The sequence below is a fragment of the Phyllobates terribilis genome, unplaced genomic scaffold (genome assembly GCF_046119375.1).
Source record: "Phyllobates terribilis strain yellow unplaced genomic scaffold, ASM4611937v1 Scaffold_4__5_contigs__length_816908805, whole genome shotgun sequence".
Classification (NCBI taxonomy): Eukaryota; Metazoa; Chordata; class Amphibia; order Anura; family Dendrobatidae; genus Phyllobates; species Phyllobates terribilis.
The window spans coordinates 757150862-757172236 of NW_027362764.1; the positions used below are offsets into that span (position 1 = coordinate 757150862).

Below are 21375 nucleotides of genomic sequence, written 5' to 3' on the forward strand. Positions count from 1 at the left end.
AGTATTGTGTATGGCCTCCACATGCCGGTATGACCTCCCTACAACGCCTGGGCATGCTCCTGATGAGGCTCAGTATTGTGTATGGCCTCCACGTGCCTGTATGACCTCCCTACAACGCCTGGGCATGCTCCTGATGAGGCTCAGTATTGTGTGTGGCCTCCACGTGCCTGTATGACCTCCCTACAACGCCTGGGCATGCTCCTGATGAGGCTGAGTATTGTGTGTGTCCTCCACGTGCCTGCATGACCTCCCTACAACGCCTGGGCATGCTCCTGATGAGGCTGAGTATTGTGTGTGGCCTCCACGTGCCTGTATGACCTCCCTACAATGCCTGGGCATGCTCCTGATGAGGCTGAGTATTGTGTATGGCCTCCACATGCCGGTATGACCTCCCTACAACGCCTGGGCATGCTCCTGATGAGGCTCAGTATTGTGTATGGCCTCCACGTGCCTGTATGACCTCCCTACAACGCCTGGGCATGCTCCTGATGAGGCTCAGTATTGTGTGTGGCCTCCACGTGCCTGTAAGACCTCCCTACAATGCCTGGGCATGCTCCTGATGAGGCTGAGTATTGTGTATGGCCTCCACGTGCCTGTATGACCTCCCTACAATGCCTGGGCATGCTCCTGATGAGGCTGAGTATTGTGTATGGCCTCCACGTGCCTGTATGAACTCCCTACAACGCCTGGGCATGCTCCTGATGAGGTTGCGGATGGTTTCCTGTGGGATCTCCTCCCAGACCTGGACTAAAGCATCCACCAACTCCTGGACAGTCTGTGGTGCAACGTGACGTTGGTGGATGGAGCGAGACATGATGTCCCAGATGTGCTCAATCGGATTCAGGTCTGGGGAACAGGCGGGCCAGTCCAGAGCTTCAATGTCTTCATCTTGCAGGAACTGCTGACACACTCCAGCCACATGAGGTCTGGCATTGTCCTGCATTAGGAGGAACCCAGGGCCAACCGCACCAGCATATGGTCTCACAAGGGGTCTGAGGATCTCATCTCGGTACCTAATGGCAGTCAGGCTACCTCTGGCGAGCACATGGTGGGCTGTGCGTCCCTCCAAAGAAATGCCACCCCACACCATTACTGACCCACTGCCAAACCGGTCATGCTGAAGGATGTTGCAGGTAGCAGATCGCTCTCCACGGCGTCTCCAGACTCTGTCACGTCTGTCACATGTGCTCAGTGTGAACCTGCTTTCATCTGTGAAGACCACAGGACGCCAGTGGTGACTTTGCCAATCCTGGTGTTCTGTGGCAAATGCCAAGCGTCCTGCACGGTGTTGGGCTGTGAGCACAACCCCCATCTGTGGACGTCGGGCCCTCATAGAGTCGGTTTCTAACCGTTTGTGCAGACACATGCTCATTTGTGGCCTGCTGGAGGTCATTTTGCAGGGCTCTGGCAGTGCTCCTCCGGTTTCTCCTTGCACAAAGGCGGAGGTAGCGGTCCTGCTGCTGGGTTGTTGCCCTCCTACGGCCCCCTCCATGTCTCCTGGTGTACTGGCCTGTCTCCTGGTAGTGCCTCCAGCCTCTGGACGCTACGCTGACAGACACAGCAAACCTTCTTGCCACAGCTCGCATTGATGTGCCATCCTGGATGAGCTGCACTACGTGAGCAACTTCTGTGGGTTGTAGAGTCCGTCTCATGCTACCACGAGTGTGAAAGCACAACCAACATTCAAAAGTGACCAAAACATCAGCCAGAAAGCATTGGTACTGAGATGTGGTCTGTGGTCCCCACCTGCAGAACCACTCCTTTATTGAGAGTGTCTTGATAATTGCCAATAATTTCCATCTATTGTCTATTCCATTTGCACAACAGCATGTGAAATTGATTGTCAATCAGTGTTGCTTCCTAAGTGGACAGTTAGATTTCACAGAAGTTTGATTTACTTGGAGTTATATCCTGTTGTTTAAGTGTTCCCTTTATTTTTTTGAGCAGTGCAGATATATATATATTGTAGGGTTTGGTACTCACTCAGCCGCGTTAGAGGTAGACACAGGATACTGTTTCTTTAAAAATGTCCAAGGCAGGTTTATTATGCTGCATAAACCGCACTTTTAGAAGTAAACAAAAGACAGCCTTTTCCGGCACAGAGTAACAAAACAGAAAATAAACAGTCATACAATATGGTGGGTTCGCCCGCTCAAGCTCAGTGTCCTTTAGCACAAACACTCTGGAGGTCTCCACACCTCCAGCCACAGACACTGAATGAGACACTTGGTCTTCATTTTATACACACAACCTGGGGTGGGGATATGTGAGCAGCCAATCCCACCCGTCTCTTATGACTGCTCGTAAAACGCCCTATTAACCCTTCCAGCACTGTGTGTGCTGGAGCATGCTTTCCCGGTTTTACATCACTGAAGCTACCAACCTCAGCGATGCATATCTCCCCTCCAGCACGACATCTGTTTACATGCCCTGGTCTTAATTGGATGAAAGAGGCTGAGCTGTAATACCATAGATAAACGATGGACAAGGGGGGGCGATGTTCCTGGAAAAGAAGAATCTTTTTCTAACCCGTTTAATAAACAATGTGATCCGTATTGCTGCTGGGTGGAGTTGAGCGATTCTCCAGAAATTCGATTCGCATCATATAAATCTGAAATGAATTAAATCTGCCGGGAAGGACTTAAAAATTCCAATAAACTCTTACATTCGCCTCTCTTCATCCCCGCCCATACTGCCATGCCCGGTCCGATCGGCTCCTTTTCGGTGTTCTTCTCCTTACGGCCAGGTCTAGGATTAGGCCTCATACGGTCACATGAGGGCTAGTCAGCGGTAGCACCAGAACAGAGAAGACTCAGAAATGGCGGGGAGAAGGCGGCCGTAGAGGAGGCGATCGGAGGATCGGGCGGCAGTGGGACGGGTACGTGGAGGGCCCAAGGAGAAGCGAGTAGAAGCGTTTATTGTTCCTATACCTCAGAATACAGTAAAATTTTGGTCGATTGGCCACAAATTAACTCCCCCAAAAATCTGACTTCCTTAGAATACAAATTTTTGGGGACATTTGTAGTGAAATCGATGTGTTTAGCTCCGATCCACTCAGCTCTCCGCAGAGTGCCACCGACCAGTTGCTATGGATACGAGGCCTAGCTGCCTCCTCATTATTTTATGGCGTTGTCGGGTGCCATGTCCTTAGCAACCAGACTGTCTCAGGTTCCTCAGGAGTCCACAAGATCCCTCCATCCCTAAACGCCACAGTAACCAAATTGTAGATTACAACCAATAGACGCAGGCTGTGACTTACCTTTTTGAGGTAGTTTTGGCAAAACTCGGGGCCCTAATGCTGTTTTTGTCGTTCCGGTGCTAAATGAAAGTAAAAATTTTTTTTAAAAAAAAGAAATAAATAAAACAAAAAATTAGAAAAACAACAAAAAAATCTTCAACTCCACTACAGATTGCAAAAAACTCATGGGTTGCTATGGGCAAATGAAGGTCCCCCCCAGCCGCCATTTTGGTGTTTCTATGAAGCCTGTGGCTGGGGCTGCATAAGGGGTCAGTAGTTTTACTACATACTGCAATACTGTAGCATTTAATACAAGAGATGAAACAATCACAGGTTAGAATCACTAAAACAAAGCAAAAAATTATAAAAAAAAATAATGTTTTTAAACAATTTAAAAAAAAATATATATATATATACAGTACAGACCAAAAGTTTGGACACACCTTCTCATTTAAAGATTTTTCTGTATTTTCTTGACTTTGAAAATTGCACATTCACACTGAAGGCATCAAAACTATGAATTAACACATGTGGAATTATATACTTAACAAAAAAGTGTGAAACAACTGAAAATATGTCTTATATTCTAGGTTCTACAAAGTAGCCACCTTTTGCTTTGATGACGGCTTTGCACACTCTTGGCATTCTCTTGATGAGCTTCAAGAGGTAGTCACCGGAAATGGTCTTCCAACAATCTTGAAGGAGTTCCCAGAGATGCTTAGCACTTGTTGGCCCTTTTTCCTTCACTCTCCGGTCCAGCTCACCCCAAACCATCTCGATTGGGTTCAGGTCTGGTGACTGTGGAGGCCAGGTCATCTGGCGTAGCACCCCATCACTCTCCTCCTTGGTCAAATAGCCCTTACACAGTACCTGGAGGTGTGTTTGGGGTCATTGTCCTGTTGAAAAATAAATGATGGTCCAACTAAACGCAAACCGGATGGAATAGCATGCCACTGCAAGATGCTGTGGTAGCCATGCTAGTTCAGTATGCCTTCTATTTTGAATAAATCCCCAACAGTGTCACCAGCAAAGCACCCCCACACCATCACACCTCCTCCTCCATGCTTCACGGTGGGAACCAGGCGTGTAGAGTCCATTGTTCACCTTTTCTGCGTCGCACAAAGACACGGTGGTTGGAACCAAAGATCTCAAATTTGGACTCATCAGACCAAAGCACAGATTTCCACTGGTCTAATGTCCATTCCTTGTGTTCTTTAGCCCAAACAAGTCTCTTCTGCTTGTTGCCTGTCCTTAGCAGTGGTTTCCTAAAAGCTATTTTACCATGAAGGCCTGCTGCACAAAGTCTCCTCTTAACAGTTGTTGTAGAGATGTGTCTGTTGCTAGAACTCTGTGTGGCATTGACCTGGTCTCTAATCTGAGCTGCTGTTAACCTGTGATTTCTGAGGCTGGTGACTCGGATAAACTTATCCTCAGAAGCAGAGGTGACTCTTGGTCTTCCTTTCCTGGGGCGGTCCTCATGTGAGCCAGTTTCTTTGTAGCGCTTGATGGTTTTTGCAACTGCACTTGGGGACACTTTAAAAGTTTTCCCAATTTTTTGGACTGACTGACCTTCATTTCTTAAAATAGTGATGGCCACTCGTTTTTCTTTACTTAGCTGCTTTTTTCTTGCCATAATACAAATTCTAACAGTCTATTCAGTAGGACTATCAGCTGTGTATCCACCTGACTTCTGCACAACACAACTGATGGTCCCGACCCCATTTATAAGGCAAGAAATCCCACTTATTAAACCTGACAGGGCACACCTGTGAAGTGAAAACCATTTCCGGTGACTACCTCTTGAAGCTCATCAAGAGAATGCCAAGAGTGTGCAAAGCAGTCATCAAAGCAAAAGGTGGCTACTTTGAAGAACCTAGAATATAAGACATATTTTCAGTTGTTTCACACTTTTTTGTTCAGTATATAATTCCACATGTGTTAATTCATAGTTTTGATGCCTTCAGTGTGAATGTACAATTTTCATAGTCATGAAAATACAGAAAAATCTTAAAATGAGAAGGTGTGTCCAAACTTTTGGTCTGTACTGTATGTATATATATATATATATTTTTTTTTTATATTAAACACATTGGGTATCGCCACAGCTTTAAAAGTCAAAATATATAATAATTTACCTTGTAATTTTACCACTGAAAAAGAAAATCGTAACGTCTGGACTCACATTTTTCAGTTGCCGCACTCCCCCCCCCCCCCCCCCTCAAATACAATAAAAAGCGTTCAAAACATCGTATGTACCCCAAAAATGTATCAATAAAAACGACAGCTCTCTATACAAAAAAAAAAACAAGCCCTCACACGACTCCATTGTTGGAAAAATAAAAGGTTTATGATCTTAGAAAATAGCAACACAAACCAAATTTTTTCTGAATTTTTTTTTTCCACCACTTAAAAAAAGAAAAAAAAAAATCCAAGTGTGTTATCCCCCGTAATTGTACTGACCTGGAGAATAATTTTCTTTACTTTAAAATGAGAGGTGGAAAAATAAAAAACCCCCAAAAAACTATGGAGGAATTAAGTTTCTTTTTTTTTTTCCCACCATTTCATCTTACTTGTTATTTTTTTCCGGTTATTCAGAACATTATATGTTAAAAATAAATGGTGTCATTCAAAATTAAAAACAACAGATATGTGGATGGAAAAATAATAAAAAGTTGATACGCGGCGAAAAAAAAATGAAAGAGTAAAAATAAAAAATGTTTGCAGTGGGAATAGGTTAAGGGAATCTGCGCTGGCCCTTTAAGACACCCCCAAATTTTTTTTTTGATGACTTTCAGAATTTTTTCACTACTTAAAGAAAAAGTATCCGCACATGTTTGGTATCGCCGTAATCGGACAGACTTGGAGATTCATGCTGACATGTCATTTTTACGGCAAAATAAATACCGTAATAGCAAAACGCAAAAAGCAATGGCAGAAGTGCTTTTTTTTTTTTTTGCACAATTTCACCGCTCTTGGAATTTTTTTCCCGTTCCTTAGGGTAACATGAATGATGTCATGCAAAACTACAGCTTGACCTGCAAAAACCAGACACTCGTACGACTGTGGATGGAAAAGTAAAAAAAAAGTTATGGCTCTTGGAAGAAGAGGGGGGGCGCAAAAATGGAAAATTGCTCAGACGGGAAAGAGTTAAACCAAAGGTCATTTTTATTTTTTTTATTTTTATTTTTTTAAGTACAGGCGGTTGTCTTGCCCCAAAGTAACCTCTCCGCTAAAGAGCTCAAAACAGCAAATGCCCTCTGGTGGCCATTGTGAAAACTGCACTTTTAAAATAAATTTTTGGCATGTACCTGGCAGAATGAGTCAGTCTCTCGAACTTATTTAGGGACTTCTCTCCGGGGCTGTGGCCCGTGTCATTACCTGGTGAGGAAAACAGAGAGAAGTGAATATGATAAAACTGGCAGAGTCACATAATGGGACGGCATCAATATTCGAGAAGAACTGGAGCGGAACAGCTAGTAGGAAGCGAAGGAGAAGAGAAAACGCATAAAGAAGTGATGGCGGCAGCTTTCCCAGAACATTGCAAAAGTAATGGATCCCGTAAAGATATAAACCAGTGCATGTAATTTACAACCTGTCCACTAGGGGGACATAACGTAAGATCACAGCAGAGAATACTAAGGACAGAGCGGCAGAGAGGAGGAAGGGTTAATGCAGATCTCAGGCCTCTAGGACAGAAGTGGACAGGTTGGATCAGAAGCTCTGCCATGTACAGCCTTGTGCCTGCGCTAAACCAGAGGGAAGTCTAAAATTAAACTTTTTTTTTTATTATTCTTTTATAATGATTTTTCTACAGGATTGAGGCATTTTGGGTAAAATCTTGTAAGATCTGAGAACCTCTTTGGGTTCCTGGTTGCTATAGGCAAAGCTTTTATGTACAAATTATAAAAAACAAGACTCGACTTCCAGAAACAGCGCCACTCTTGCCTATGGGCTGTGTCTGGTATTGCAGTTAATCATCGTTTACAGTAGTTTTAAAAAAAAAAAAAAAAAAAATGTAGAAAAAAAACAAAAACAAACTATAGCTGCTCTCTCCCAGAAGCAGCACTAGGCTGTATCTGCTATTGAAGCATTTACATCAATCGGTATAAGCTGCAATACCAGGAACAACCTGTGTATATGAGTGGCGCTGTTTCTGGAAGGAAAGCAGCCAGTTTTTTTTTTTTTATCTAATGCAGATCCTTTAAAGGGGTTGGACCAAGTTTGAAAGTTATCCCCTATCTGAGTTTGTTGGGAATCTGACCCCTTGAACCCCAAATATACCCTGAAAATGGAGTAAAGGCCACAATAGCTGAGACATAGAGAGAATGAATAGAGTGAGCCCCCGCCCCATTCACACGAGGCGCTGCACAGCTCCATTCCTGGGATCTGGGAAGGTCCCTGCAGTCAGACCGCCAGCCATCAGTAAGGTGATAACTTCCAAACTTTATATAACTCCTTTAAATAAAAAAACAATTGGCACATAATAGGGGTCCTATGTATGCCCAACCTCCCAGATGAATATTGGCGCTGGCCCTTTAAACAGACCACTGAGAGTGCAGCCCACCAGACCCCCCCCACGAGGATCCACTAGAAGTATCTCCTTGGCTGTACAGGAGCAGGAAAGTAAGAAGTAACAGATATCCTTAGGGATCGGAAGTAAAGCTGAGAACAGAGACAGAGTCCAGGAATGGGGGGTCTGGACCCCTTCACCTTCATTTCACGACTCACCCCAGGAAGCCGAGCCCTTACTATGAGGTAGCGGGCTGGGCGGGTCGGAGAGCGTTCGTTTGTGTCCTGGGGGTGGGGGAGGAGCTTTCTTCTTGGATAAAGTGGAGTTTCCGCTAGGGGATTGGGTGCTTAAAGGGAGTGTGGACGTAGGACCGGATGAAGCTAGAAAAGCACACACAAAAACCGTGACTGACCGTCCGACAGCGCATGAGCCATCAGCAATACTGCCCTTATAAAAGCATAAACGAGCGCCAGCATTTATTTAATAAAGCAATAAGGCTCCGCGCCTCCATTTCTAGAATACGGAGCTAGTATTTTGCACCATTTGTCTTATACAAGCTCTTTTGTTTCGCCGCATAATGCTGTCAGTGCTCTCATTCTAAATTGGTATTTGTAACCCTTTTTTTTTTCCTGAGCTCCTCTGTGTTGATCATAAATCAGCACTGAGGAGCTCAGAAAAATACAGATGAAATAGTTCCGAACTCCCGGTCCCAACAAACTCGCTGACAGATTCTCACATACAGGTGTATCTCACTAAATTAGAATATCATCAAAAAGTTCATTTCATTTCTTCAATACAAAAAGTGAAACTCCTATATTATATAGAGTCATTACACACAGAGGGATCTATTATATAGAGTCATTACACACAGAGTGATCTATTATATAGTCATTACACACAGAGGGATCTATTATATAGAGTCATTACACACAGAGGGATCTATTATATAGAGTCATTACACACAGAGGGATCTATTATATAGAGTCATTACACACAGAGGGATCTATTATATAGAGTCATTACACACAGAGTGATCTATTATATAGAGTCATTACACACAGAGGGATCTATTATATAGAGTCATTACACACAGAGGGATCTATTATATAGAGTCATTACACACAGAGGGATCTATTATATAGTCATTACACACAGAGGGATCTATTATATAGAGTCATTACACACAGAGGGATCTATTATATAGTCATTACACACAGAGGGATCTATTATATAGAGTCATTACACACAGAGGGATCTATTATATAGAGTCATTACACACAGAGGGATCTATTATATAGAGTCATTACACACAGAGGGATCTATTATATAGAGTCATTACACACAGAGCGATCTATTATATAGAGTCATTACACACAGAGGGGTGTATTATATAGAGTCATTACACACAGAGGGATCTATTATATAGAGTCATTACACACAGAGGGATCTATTATATAGAGTCATTACAGACAGAGGGATCTATTATATAGAGTCATTACACACAGAGTGATCTATTATATAGAGTCATTACACACAGAGGGATCTATTATATAGAGTCATTACACACAGAGGGATCTATTATATAGAGTCATTACACACAGAGGGATCTATTATATAGAGTCATTACACACAGAGGGATCTATTATATAGTCATTACACACAGAGGGATCTATTATATAGAGTCATTACACACAGAGGGATCTATTATATAGAGTCATTACACACAGAGGGATCTATTATATAGAGTTATTACACACAGAGGGATCTATTATATAGAGTCATTACACACAGAGGGATCTATTATATAGAGTCATTACACACAGAGGGATCTATTATATAGAGTCATTACACACAGAGGGATCTATTATATAGAGTCATTACACACAGAGGGATCTATTATATAGAGTCATTACACACAGAGGGATCTATTATATAGAGTCATTACACACAGAGGGATCTATTATATAGAGTCATTACAGACAGAGTGATCTATTATATAGAGTCATTACACACAGAGTGATCTATTTCAAGTGTTTATTTCTGTTAATGTTGATGATTATGGCTTACAGCCAATGAAAACACAAAACTCATTATCTCAGTAAATTAAAATAATTAACGAAAAAACACCTGCAAAGGCTTCCTAAGCGTTTAAAAAGGTCTCTTAGTCTGTTTCAGTAGGCTCCACAATCATGGGGAAGACTGCTGACTTGACAGATGTCCAGAAGGCAGTCATTGACACACTCCACAAGGTCCCAGAGTCTGGAGGAAGAGTGGAGAGGCCACAATCCAAGCTGCTGGAGGTCTAGTGTGAAGTCTCCACAATCAGTGATGGTTTGGGGAGCCATGTCATCTGCGGGTGTAGGTCCACTGTGTTTTATCAAGACCAAAGTCAGCGCAGAGGTCTGCCAGGACATTTTACAGCACTTCATGCTTCCCTCTGCCGACAAGCTTTATGGAGATGGAAATGTCATTCTCCAGCAGGACTTGGCCCCTGTCCACACTGCCAAAAGTACCAATACCTGGTTTACACACAACAGTATCACTGTGCTTGATTGGCAGCAAACTCGCCTGACCTTAACCCCATAGAGAATCTATTATAGAGAATCTATGGGGTATTGTCAAGAGGAAGATGAGGGACACCAGACCCAACAATGCAGACGAGCTGAAGGCTGCTATCAAAGCCACCTGGGCTTCCATAACACCTCAGCAGTGCCACAGGCTGATCGCCTCCATGCCACATTGCCGCATTGATGCAGTAATTGATGCAAAAGGAGCCGCGACCAAGTATTGAGGCATTTACTGAACAGACATTTCAGTAGGACATTTTGGATTTTAAACATTTTTCAAGCTGTTGTTATAAAGTATTCTAATTTACTGAGATAATGACTTTTGTGTTTTCATTGGCTGTAAGCCATAATCATCAACATTAACAGAAATAAACACTTGAAATAGATCCCTCTGTGTGTAATGACTCCATATAATAGATCCCTCTGTGTGTAATGACTCCATATAATAGATCCCTCTGTGTGGTAACGACTCTATATAATCGATCCCTCTGTGTGGTAACGACTCTATATAATCGATCCCTCTGTGTGTAACGACTCTATATAATCGATCCCTCTGTGTGTAACGACTCTATATAATCGATCCCTCTGTGTGTAACGACTCTATATAATCGATCCCTCTGTGTGTAACGACTCTATATAATCGATCCCTCTGTGTGTAACGACTCTATATAATCGATCCCTCTGTGTGTAACGACTCTATATAATCGATCCCTCTGTGTGTAACGACTCTATATAATCGATCCCTCTGTGTGTAACGACTCTATATAATCGATCCCTCTGTGTGTAACGACTCTATAGAATCGATCCCTCTGTGTGTAACGACTCTATAGAATAGATCCCTCTGTGTGTAACGACTCTATAGAATAGATCCCTCTGTGTGTAACGACTCTATAGAATAGATCCCTCTGTGTGTAACGACTCTATAGAATAGATCCCTCTGTGTGTAACGACTCTATAGAATAGATCTCTCTGTGTGTAACGACTCTATAGAATAGATCTCTCTGTGTGTAACGACTCTATAGAATAGATCCCTGTGTGTAACGACTCTATAGAATAGATCCCTCTGTGTGTAACGACTCTATAGAATAGATCCCTCTGTGTGTAACGACTCTATAGAATAGATCCCTCTGTGTGTAACGACTCTATAGAATAGATCCCTCTGTGTGTAACGACTCTATAGAATAGATCCCTCTGTGTGTAACGACTCTATAGAATAGATCCCTCTGTGTGTAACGACTCTATAGAATAGATCCCTCTGTGTGTAACGACTCTATATAATAGATCCCTCTGTGTGTAACGACTCTATATAATAGATCCCTCAGTGTGTAACGACTCTATATAATAGATCCCTCAGTGTGTAACGACTCTATATAATAGATCCCTCAGTGTGTAATGACTCTATATAATAGATCCCTCTGTGTGTAATGACTCTATATAATAGATCCCTCTGTGTGTAATGACTCTATATAATAGATCCCTCTGTGTGTAATGACTCTATATAATAGATCCCTCTGTGTGTAATGACTCTATATAATAGATCCCTCTGTGTGTAATGACTCTATATAATAGATCCCTGTGTGTGTAATGACTCTATATAATAGATCACTCTGTGTGTAATGACTCTATATAATAGATCTCTGTGTGTGTAATGACTCTGTATAATAGATCCCTGTGTGTGTAATGACTCTGTATAATAGATCCCTGTGTGTGTAATGACTCTATAGAATAGATCCCTCTGTGTGTAATGACTCTATAGAATAGATCCCTCTGTGTGTAATGACTCTATAGACTAGATCCCTTTGTGTGTAATGACTATATAATAGATTCCTGTGTGTAATGACTCTATAGAATAGATCCCTCTGCGTGTAATGACTCTATATAATAGATCCCTCTGTCTGTAATGACTCTATATAATAGATCCCTGTGTGTGTAATGACTCTATATAATAGATCACTCTGTGTGTAATGACTCTATATAATAGAGCTCTCTGTGTGTAATGACTCTATATAATAGATCCCTCTGTGTGTAATGACTCTATATAATAGATCACTCTGTGTGTAATGACTCTATATAATAGATCACTCAGTGTGTAATGACTCTATATAATAGATCACTCAGTGTGTAATGACTCTATATAATAGATCCCTCAGTGTGTAATGACTCTATATAATAGATCCCTCAGTGTGTAATGACTATATAATAGATCCCTCAGTGTGTAATGACTCTACATAATAGATCCCTCAGTGTGTAATGACTCTATATAATAGATCCCTCAGTGTGTAATGACTCTATATAATAGATCCCTCTGTGTGTAATGACTCTATATAATAGATCCCTCTGTGTGTAATGACTCTATATAATAGATCCCTCTGTGTGTAATGACTCTATATAATAGATCCCTCTGTGTGTAATGACTCTATATAATAGATCCCTCTGTGTGTAATGACTCTATATAATAGATCCCTCTGTGTGTAATGACTCTATATAATAGATCCCTCTGTGTGTAATGACTCTATATAATAGATCCCTCTGTGTGTAATGACTCTATATAATAGATCCCTCTGTGTGTAATGACTCTATATAATAGATCCCTCTGTGTGTAATGACTCTATATAATAGATCCCTCTGTGTGTAATGACTCTATATAATAGATCCCTCTGTGTGTAATGACTCTATATAATAGATCCCTCTGTGTGTAATGACTCTATATAATAGATCCCTCTGTGTGTAATGACTCTATATAATAGATCACTCTGTGTGTAATGACTTTATATAATAGATCCCTCTGTGTGTAATGGCTCTATATAATAGATCCCTCTGTGTGTAATGGCTCTATATAATAGATCCCTCTGTGTGTAATGACTCTATATAATAGATCCCTCTGTGTGTAATGACTCTATATAATAGATGAGTTTCACTTTTTGTATTGAAGAACTGAAATAAATTAACTTTTTGATGATATTCTAATTTACTGAGATGCACCTGTAGCTCATTCTGGAGTCTGTAAAAGCCAAACGGTGCAAAATTTTTAATGCAAAAATTGCATCAAAAAAAAAAAAAAAAAAAAAAAAAAAAGAAGAAGAAAAGTCCTGGAGATGTCCAGGTCTCTTAATAATATTAGTTATGAAAAATTACCAAGAAATACCAAAAACTTTTAAGAAATTAATATTTACATTTCTGCTCAGGTACTATGGGAACACCATAAAAAAATAAAAAAAACCTACACTTTCTCAGCTGAGGACATGAAGGTAAGGCCACGTTCAGTATTTGATCAGTATTTGTAAGCCAAAAGTGTATACAAAAGAAAAAAAAGGAAAGGTCGGCTCACCCATCAATGAAGATCTAATTGCAGAGGAAACTTGCAGTGCTGCAAAACTTAGGAGGGAGGAACATAATTCCAGCATCCAGGTCTTTATAATAAAAAACAAACAAACACTTTATTGTAAGTAAATTTAAAAAAGAAGCAAACGCGTTTCGGACGACTGTCCTTCGTCGTTGCCAATGTGGTCCGAAACGCATTTGCTTGTAAATTATCGGATTTTGGACTAGTGACTTTTTTAATTTTACTTACAATAAAGTGTTATTTTATGACGACCCGGAGGCTGGAATTTTTTTCCTCTCTCAAAACCAGGAGTGGGTGATAAATACAGAAGTGGTGACGTGTTTCTATTATACTTTTCCTCTGATTGTTCCACTCCTGGTTTTAGCTTACAAATACTGATGTAAAATACTGACCGAATACTGAACGTGTCCTAATAGTTGCAGCATCAGTGTGGAGACGAGGACTGGTGCTGCTGCGGAACCTCATCTACACAGATACAATGTAACAAATCATCAGCTGTGCAAGCACATCTCATTAAAGGAGTATAGCCATCTTATAAATATATCTCTAGCATATAACAAAACGACTTTTGGACACTGGGGACCCCCAATGATCCGAAGAATGAAGGGGCTGCAACGCTGATGTCCCCTTCAGAGCATGTCCTGGCCAGCTCACTCAAATGGACGCAAGGTTTTCTTCGATTCATAGGAGCCATGTTGGTAGAGCAAAGTTGCTGGGCCACCGTCTTGCCAACTTCCTTTTCCGGCCCTTTGATGCCTGCATCAAGGGGCACTTCTTCCAATTACTGGGTAACTTACAGGTCTCCTTTACGCAGCTGATGCTTCGTTTCATTGTATTAGTGTAGATCACTTGACCAATAAAAAACAGGATTCCGGCAGGAAAAAGAGAACATTAAGTGCAATAATAACCACTGACAAAAGTGACTGTAATAATCGTAAAAAAAAAACCACAAAACCCCCTGCAAAGACTAAAGTGGGCTCGCAGCACCACTCCCTATTGATTGCACCTCAACCGGTAGTAGAAGGATAACCCCGCGCCATCACCCATCTACTGTAGTGGTATTTGGGGAAACTTTATTTAATTTTTCTAAACAATTCCTATATCACTTGCTCACGTTTTTTAAGAACTCTGCTTGCCGTCATTCAATAGGAACCTCAAAAGTTGGAAACGGTCGCGCTGAGAGACACTACTGAATGACAGCAAGCAGAGATCTGGGCTGATGCCCCCTGAAGTGAAGACGTTCGCTTGTATTATCCACCGACGTACCTTTGCCTGCGTTCCTGGGGGGCAGCGGAGGTCCGTCAGTGATGGGGGACGTTGGCGAGTCAGTGCTGGTGGACATGAAGATGGTGTTGGAGAAGGCTCCGTACGACAGTCTCTGCTTATCTCGTGGAGTGCTGAAACCCGGCAGTGACAGCTTGTCTTGGGGGGAGATGCTGGAAGAGTGGCAGAAGCTCTGGGGTCTCGGGGAACGCTCCTTCTTGATTGGACTCGGCTTTTTTTTGGGAAGAAGAGGAAATATAGATAAATGATATGTAGTATTCCCAATCCTTCACTTCTGTGCCTGTCCAGATTGGTGTATGGTCAGTGACTGGACGGCTCCATTCACACACAGCCGGCGGAGATGTGGCCGCGTCACCTTGTCGTCTAAGTCGTCGTCACTCTCGTCGATCTCCTCCAGCCGCAGGTTCCAGTCGTACTCCACGTGGATGTGAGGATTCAATTTCCCGGCCATGGATTGTGAAAGCTGAAAGGACAGTAATCAGAAGGGAATGAAACTCCCATCGTCCGCACTCACTGCACAAACACTAGAGGTACAGTAGTGAGCCATCAAGAAACATACTGGAGAGTGTTACATGGAGACAACAGCCCCCCACAGACACCGCGACCACTCACCAGCTCCTCACACTGCGCCACCTTCAGTCTCCTCGCCATGTCATACGCTGTCTCACCCAGCTGGCTGACTGCAAGAGGAGGAGAGGGACAGATCTACACGTGTCTAGGAGTCAATCAGACCCTGCGTTATCTGCTGTATGTACAGGAGGGGGAGGAGGTGAGCTGTAACACCACCTGTTGTGAATGGTGGATCTTGTGTTATCTACTGTATATAGAGGTGTTATCAGTCATTGTACAGGAGGAGGAGGAGGTGAGCTGTGACATCACCTATTGTGAATGGTGGATCTTGTGTTATCTATTGTATATAGAGGTGTTATCAGTCATTGTACAGGAGGAGGAGGAGGTGAGCTGTGACACCACCTATTGTGAATGGTTTATCCTGTGTTATCTGCTGTATATAGAGGTGTTATCAGTCATTGTACAGGAGGAGGAGGTGAGCTGTGACACCACCTATTGTGAATGGTGGATCCTGTGTTATCTGCTGTATATACAGAAGGAGGAGAGATGTGATATCACCTATTGTGAATGGTGGATCCTGTTATCTACTGTATATATAGGAGGAGTAGGTGAGCTGTGACATCACGTACTGTGAATGGAGGACCCAATGTTATGTACTGTATATAGAGAAGAAGGATGAGGTGAGCTGTGACATCACCTATTGTGAATGCTGGATCCTGTTATCTACTGTATATATAGGAGGAGGAGGAGGAGAACTGTGACACCACCTATTGTAAAAGGTGGATCCTGTGTTATCTACTGTATATAGAGGTGTTATCAGTCATTGTACAGGAGGTGGAGGTGAGCTGTGACATCACCTATTGTGAATGGTGGATCCTGTGTTATCTACTGTATATAGAGGTGTTATCAGTCATTGTACAGGAGGTGGCGGTGAGCTGTGACACCACCTATAATGAATGGTGGATCCTGTGTGATCTGCTCTATATAGAGGTGTTATCAGTCATTGTACAGGAGGAGGAGGTGAGCTGCGACATCACCTATTGTGAATGGTGGATCCTGTGTTATCTACTGTATATAGAGGTGTTATCAGTCATTGTACAGGAGATGGAGGAGGTGAGCTGTGATATCAACTATTGTGAATGGTGGATCCTGTGTGATCTGCTGTATATAGAGGTGCTATCAGTCATTGTACAGGAGGTGGAGGAGGTGAGCTGTGACGCTGCGGATGTGGTCGCTCTCCTCACCCAGGTCAATAGTTGGTTTTCCCCTCAGAAGCAGCTTCAGACATTCAGGCTTGTTATAGATACAGCAGTAGTGCAGCGCCGTGTGGCCTTTTCCCGTTGGTTTATCTAAGTTTCCACTGTGGATGGAGACGTGAGAAAGTGAGAACAGCAACACCAGACATTGATCTACAGTGCTGAGGAAGATCCCTGGTCTGCAGCAGAAAATATAAAAAACCCAATAGAAAAACGCTCACTGGTTCTCAAGATCTCCGACTGCTGTCAGGAAACAGAAACATTCTTGTCTACATCCACCGGATACATGTTACCTGCACTGACACATTGTATCAGAATTCTGCTGCGGAACATCCAATGTAGCAAATCATCAGCTGTGAGACGTACAGGGTTTTCAGTTACCCAAAGCAATCATTTTTATTTGCCTCCACTGACAGAAAGCAAGTTGCTTTATGAAACTAAAGCTAATGTTCACTTTCACCCCTTCCCGAAGTTTGACAGGTATGAAGGTCAGGTGTGGTGCTGTTTTTGGAAGAAAACAAACTTGTTTTTTTATGCCCAGACTACTCCATCAAATTTCTATTTCCTAAATGGAAACATTTTGATTTCTGTCGTTTTCTGAGCAGACTTTGATTTAGAAAATTCTTAATTAGTGAGTTAATAGAGCGGACTCTATGAGCGGTGAGGGGTTGTAAGGAGTGTCTCTTTCTCTGGATGACCCGTCCTGTGTAACTCAGATAACCCATTGATATGAATGGACAGTGTAATACTTCATTTCTCCTGTGGGAGTGCTGTAGGAAAACTTAGCACTTGCTGCCAGGTTTCCATACATATCACAACCGTTCGCTGGGGTTCCCAGGCAGATCATGTTGCAGAAAAAAATAATACAAAACTAATCATAAAGGACAGTAAAATAATTCTCACCAGTTTTGTACTAAGAAGTCAACTAAGGGAAGGGACGTGTGGTCGGCAGTGCGCACTGCAAAGTGGAGAGCGGTCTCACCAGGCTCCTGCAAGACAGAAGACACGATCAGCAAACCTCTGAGGACAATCATCTCTGCCAAGAGAGCGCAGAGGAAAAGCCCCGGTATGGAGGGAGGAAGCCCCCGTATGGAGGGAGGAAGCCCCGGTATGGAGGGACCAGCCCCGGTATGGAGGGACCAGCCCCGGTATGGAGGGACCAGCCCCGGTATGGAGGGACCAGCCCCGGTATGGAGGGACCAGCCCCGGTATGGAGGGACCAGCCCCGGTATGGAGGCAGTATTGCAGTAGGTACTTCCGAAGAACAGTTCCTCAGGGGCGGTCCCATGATTAGAGAAGGGAGGAGATAAAACAATGACAACCCCTTTCTAGATAAAAGAATACAATCAAACTGCTACAAGAAACACGTTCCTCACCTGCCCTGATTCTAACAGTGGTTCTAGGATCTCGACTCCTTCTGCATAGACTTGGATTAGTGCAAGTAAGTCCCTTGATTTCACAGCCTCGAGCAGCTCGCTCTGCTTCTCCGCCCCTGAAGAGCACATCCTCCGGCAGAACTTGTGCTCCACATACTTTGCGGTAATGTATTCTTTACGTGCAGTCCTAGGATGAAGAGAGTAATCTATATTTATCCATATAACCAGATATACCATTCATGGCTTTTCTGACCTCCCATTCTACATCAATAGAGGTTAACATGGAGTCGCCCCTCTGCAGATATAACGGCTCTGCTCTTCTGAGAAGACTTTCTACAAGAGTTTGGAGGAGTCTATGAGAATTTTTGCCCCTTCATAAAGAAGAGCAGGTTGAGGATTGGACTCAGCCGTTCATGTTCTTCACCCAATCATGTCTGTATGGAGCTTGTGCACAGTCATGGGGAACAGAAGAGGGTCTTCCCCAAACTGTTCCCACAAAGCTGGAAGCTACAATTGTCCACAATGTCTTGTGCTGAAGAATTAAGATTTCCCTTCCTCTGGGACTAAGAGGCCACGGCCGCCCCCTGATAACAGCCCATAGCATTATCCTCCTCCACCATCTGTACAGTGGGCACAATGCAGTCAGGGGGTAACGTCCTCCTGGAATCACCAAACCCAGACTCCTCCATCAGACACCAGATAGAGAAGTGCGATCCATCACTGCACAGAACACGGCTCCTCCAGAGTCCAGTGGTGGCGGCTTTTACACCACTGTATCAGACGGCATTGTGCTTGGTGATGTACGGGTGCATGCAGCTGCTCGGCCATGAAGCTCCCGGCGGGGGCGCAGTGTTTGTGCAGATGTTAATACGAGAGGAGGTCTGAACTCTGCAGTTATGGGGTCAGCAGAGCGGTGGTGACTTTTCTTCCCTCTGCTCCTCAGCCCCCTGCTCTGTAACGTTACGGGGTCTCCACTTCGTAGCTGAGTTGCTGCGGTTCCTTCCTCCTCTCAGTGATATCACTCACAGGTGATGGGGAAGATTCAGGACGAAGAAATGTCATGAATGGACTTGTTACCCCGGTGGCTCCTATTACTGGACCGCGCTGGTATCAGTGAGCTATGGACCACCAGCCGATCTGTCACATGGTAGTAAAGGCAGACATCATGGGGGGCCGGATGTTGTACATTGGGGCAATGGGACCAAATTATAAACCTGAATTCAATGATGAAGCCGTGGTCCGATACGTCTCTGTATTGTGCGCTTCTGCAGAATGTATGACCATTATTCCGATATTACAGCTGGCAGTGTCATCTTATCATGTTACTTACATGTCGCTGGAAGAAGTAGGCTTTGGTGACGGAGAAGGTAGATTCCCTTCCATAATTTCATTGAAGCTATTGTTTCCTACATTCTTGGCCAGCTGTAAACAAGCACAACCCGAGCAGTGAGGGGCAGACATAAGCCGTGGCGTTACACACACAACATGGCAAAGACATCAATGCATTCAACATGTTAACAGGGTCCTCAACCTTGTAACGGACAAGGAAATCAGTCAGCTAGTACTGCGGCCACCGGAATTAAACAGTGAGCGGAGCCCAGCTCCATACAGTGCATAGGGGCTGATCCATGCTGTCCCCGAGGAGCGCTGACCGGCTCCATACACTGCATAGGGGCTGATCCGTGCTGATCGGCTCCATACAGTGCATAGGGGCTGATCCATGCTGTCCCCGAGGAGCGCTGACCGGCTCCATACACTGCATAGGGGCTGATCCGCGCTGACCAGCTCCATACACTGCATAGGGGCTGATCCGCGCTGACCGTCTCCATACACTGCATAGGGGCTGATCCATGCAGTCCCCGAGCGGCGCTGACCGGCTCCATGCAGTGCATAGGGGCTGATCCATGCTGTCCCCGAGGAGCGCTGACCAGCTCCATACACTGCATAGGGGCTGATCCGTGCTGACCGGCTCCATACAGTGCATAGGGGCTGATCCATGCTGTCCCCGAGGAGCGCTGACCGGCTCCATACAGTGCATAGGGGCTGATCCATGCTGTCCCCGAGGAGCGCTGACCAGCTCCATATACTGCATAGGGGCTGATCCGTGCTGACCGGCTCCATACAGTGCATAGGGGCTGATCCGCGCTGACCGTCTCCATACACTGCATAGGGGCTGATCCGTGCTGACCGGCTCCATACACTGCATAGGGGCTGATCCATGCTGTCCCCGAGGAGCGCTGACCGGCTCCATACAGTGCATAGGGGCTGATCCATGCTGTCCCCGAGGAGCGCTGACCGGCTCCATACAGTGCATAGGGGCTGATCCATGCTGTCCCCGAGGAGCGCTGACCAGCTCCATATACCGCATAGGGGCTGATCCGTGCTGACCGGCTCCATACACTGCATAGGGGCTGATCCGCGCTGACCAGCTCCATACACTGCATAGGGGCTGATCCGCGCTGACCGTCTCCATACACTGCATAGGGGCTGATCCATGCAGTCCCCGAGCGGCGCTGACCGGCTCCATGCAGTGCATAGGGGCTGATCCATGCTGTCCCCGAGGAGCGCTGACGAGCTCCATACACTGCATAGGGGCTGATCCGTGCTGACCGGCTCCATACAGTGCATAGGGGCTGATCCATGCTGTCCCCGAGGAGCGCTGACCGGCTCCATACAGTGCATAGGGGCTGATCCATGCTGTCCCCGAGGAGCGCTGACCAGCTCCATATACTGCATAGGGGCTGATCCGTGCTGACCGGCTCCATACAGTGCATAGGGGCTGATCCGCGCTGACCGTCTCCATACACTGCATAGGGGCTGATCCGTGCTGACCGGCTCCATACACTGCATAGGGGCTGATCCGTGCTGACCGGCTCCATACACTGCATAGGGGCTGATCCGTGCTGTCTTGGAGCGGTGCTGACCAGCTCTGTACAATGTATAGGGGTCGAGTTGTACAGTCCCAGATCGGTGCTGACCAGCTCTGTACACTGTATAAGGGTCGAGTTGTACTGTCCCGAAGCGGCGCTGACCGGCTCTGTACACTGTATAGAGGTCGAGATGTACTGTCCCGGAGCGGCGCTGACCGGCTCTGTAGACTGTATAGAGGCAGAGATGTACTGTCCCGGAGCGGTGCTGACCGGCTCTGTACACTGTATAAGGGTCGAGCTGTACTGTCCCGAAGCGGCGCTGACAGGCTCTGTACACTGTATAGAGGCCGAGCTGTACTGT

At 44.5% G+C, this 21375-nt stretch overlaps 1 protein-coding gene across 3 annotated transcripts in view; it reads right to left on the bottom strand.

Annotated features, from left to right (window-relative positions):
- The window catches only part of ASAP1 (ArfGAP with SH3 domain, ankyrin repeat and PH domain 1), a 328274-nt gene that overhangs the window by 7040 nt on the left and 299859 nt on the right, over positions 1–21375 (bottom strand). For 2 of the 3 annotated variants that reach the window (XM_073679892.1, XM_073679893.1), the window contains 10 exons: positions 19475–19566; positions 18145–18331; positions 17672–17757; positions 16757–16872; positions 15555–15622; positions 15298–15405; positions 14925–15153; positions 7967–8128; positions 6547–6616; positions 3260–3318 (listed from right to left, as the gene is read on the bottom strand). In XM_073679892.1, coding sequence (XP_073535993.1) covers positions 3260–3318; positions 6547–6616; positions 7967–8128; positions 14925–15153; positions 15298–15405; positions 15555–15622; positions 16757–16872; positions 17672–17757; positions 18145–18331; positions 19475–19566 — 1177 coding nt within the window. The remainder of the gene's footprint in view (positions 1–3259; positions 3319–6546; positions 6617–7966; positions 8129–14924; positions 15154–15297; positions 15406–15554; positions 15623–16756; positions 16873–17671; positions 17758–18144; positions 18332–19474; positions 19567–21375) is intronic. The other variant, XM_073679894.1, reaches the window with a different exon arrangement.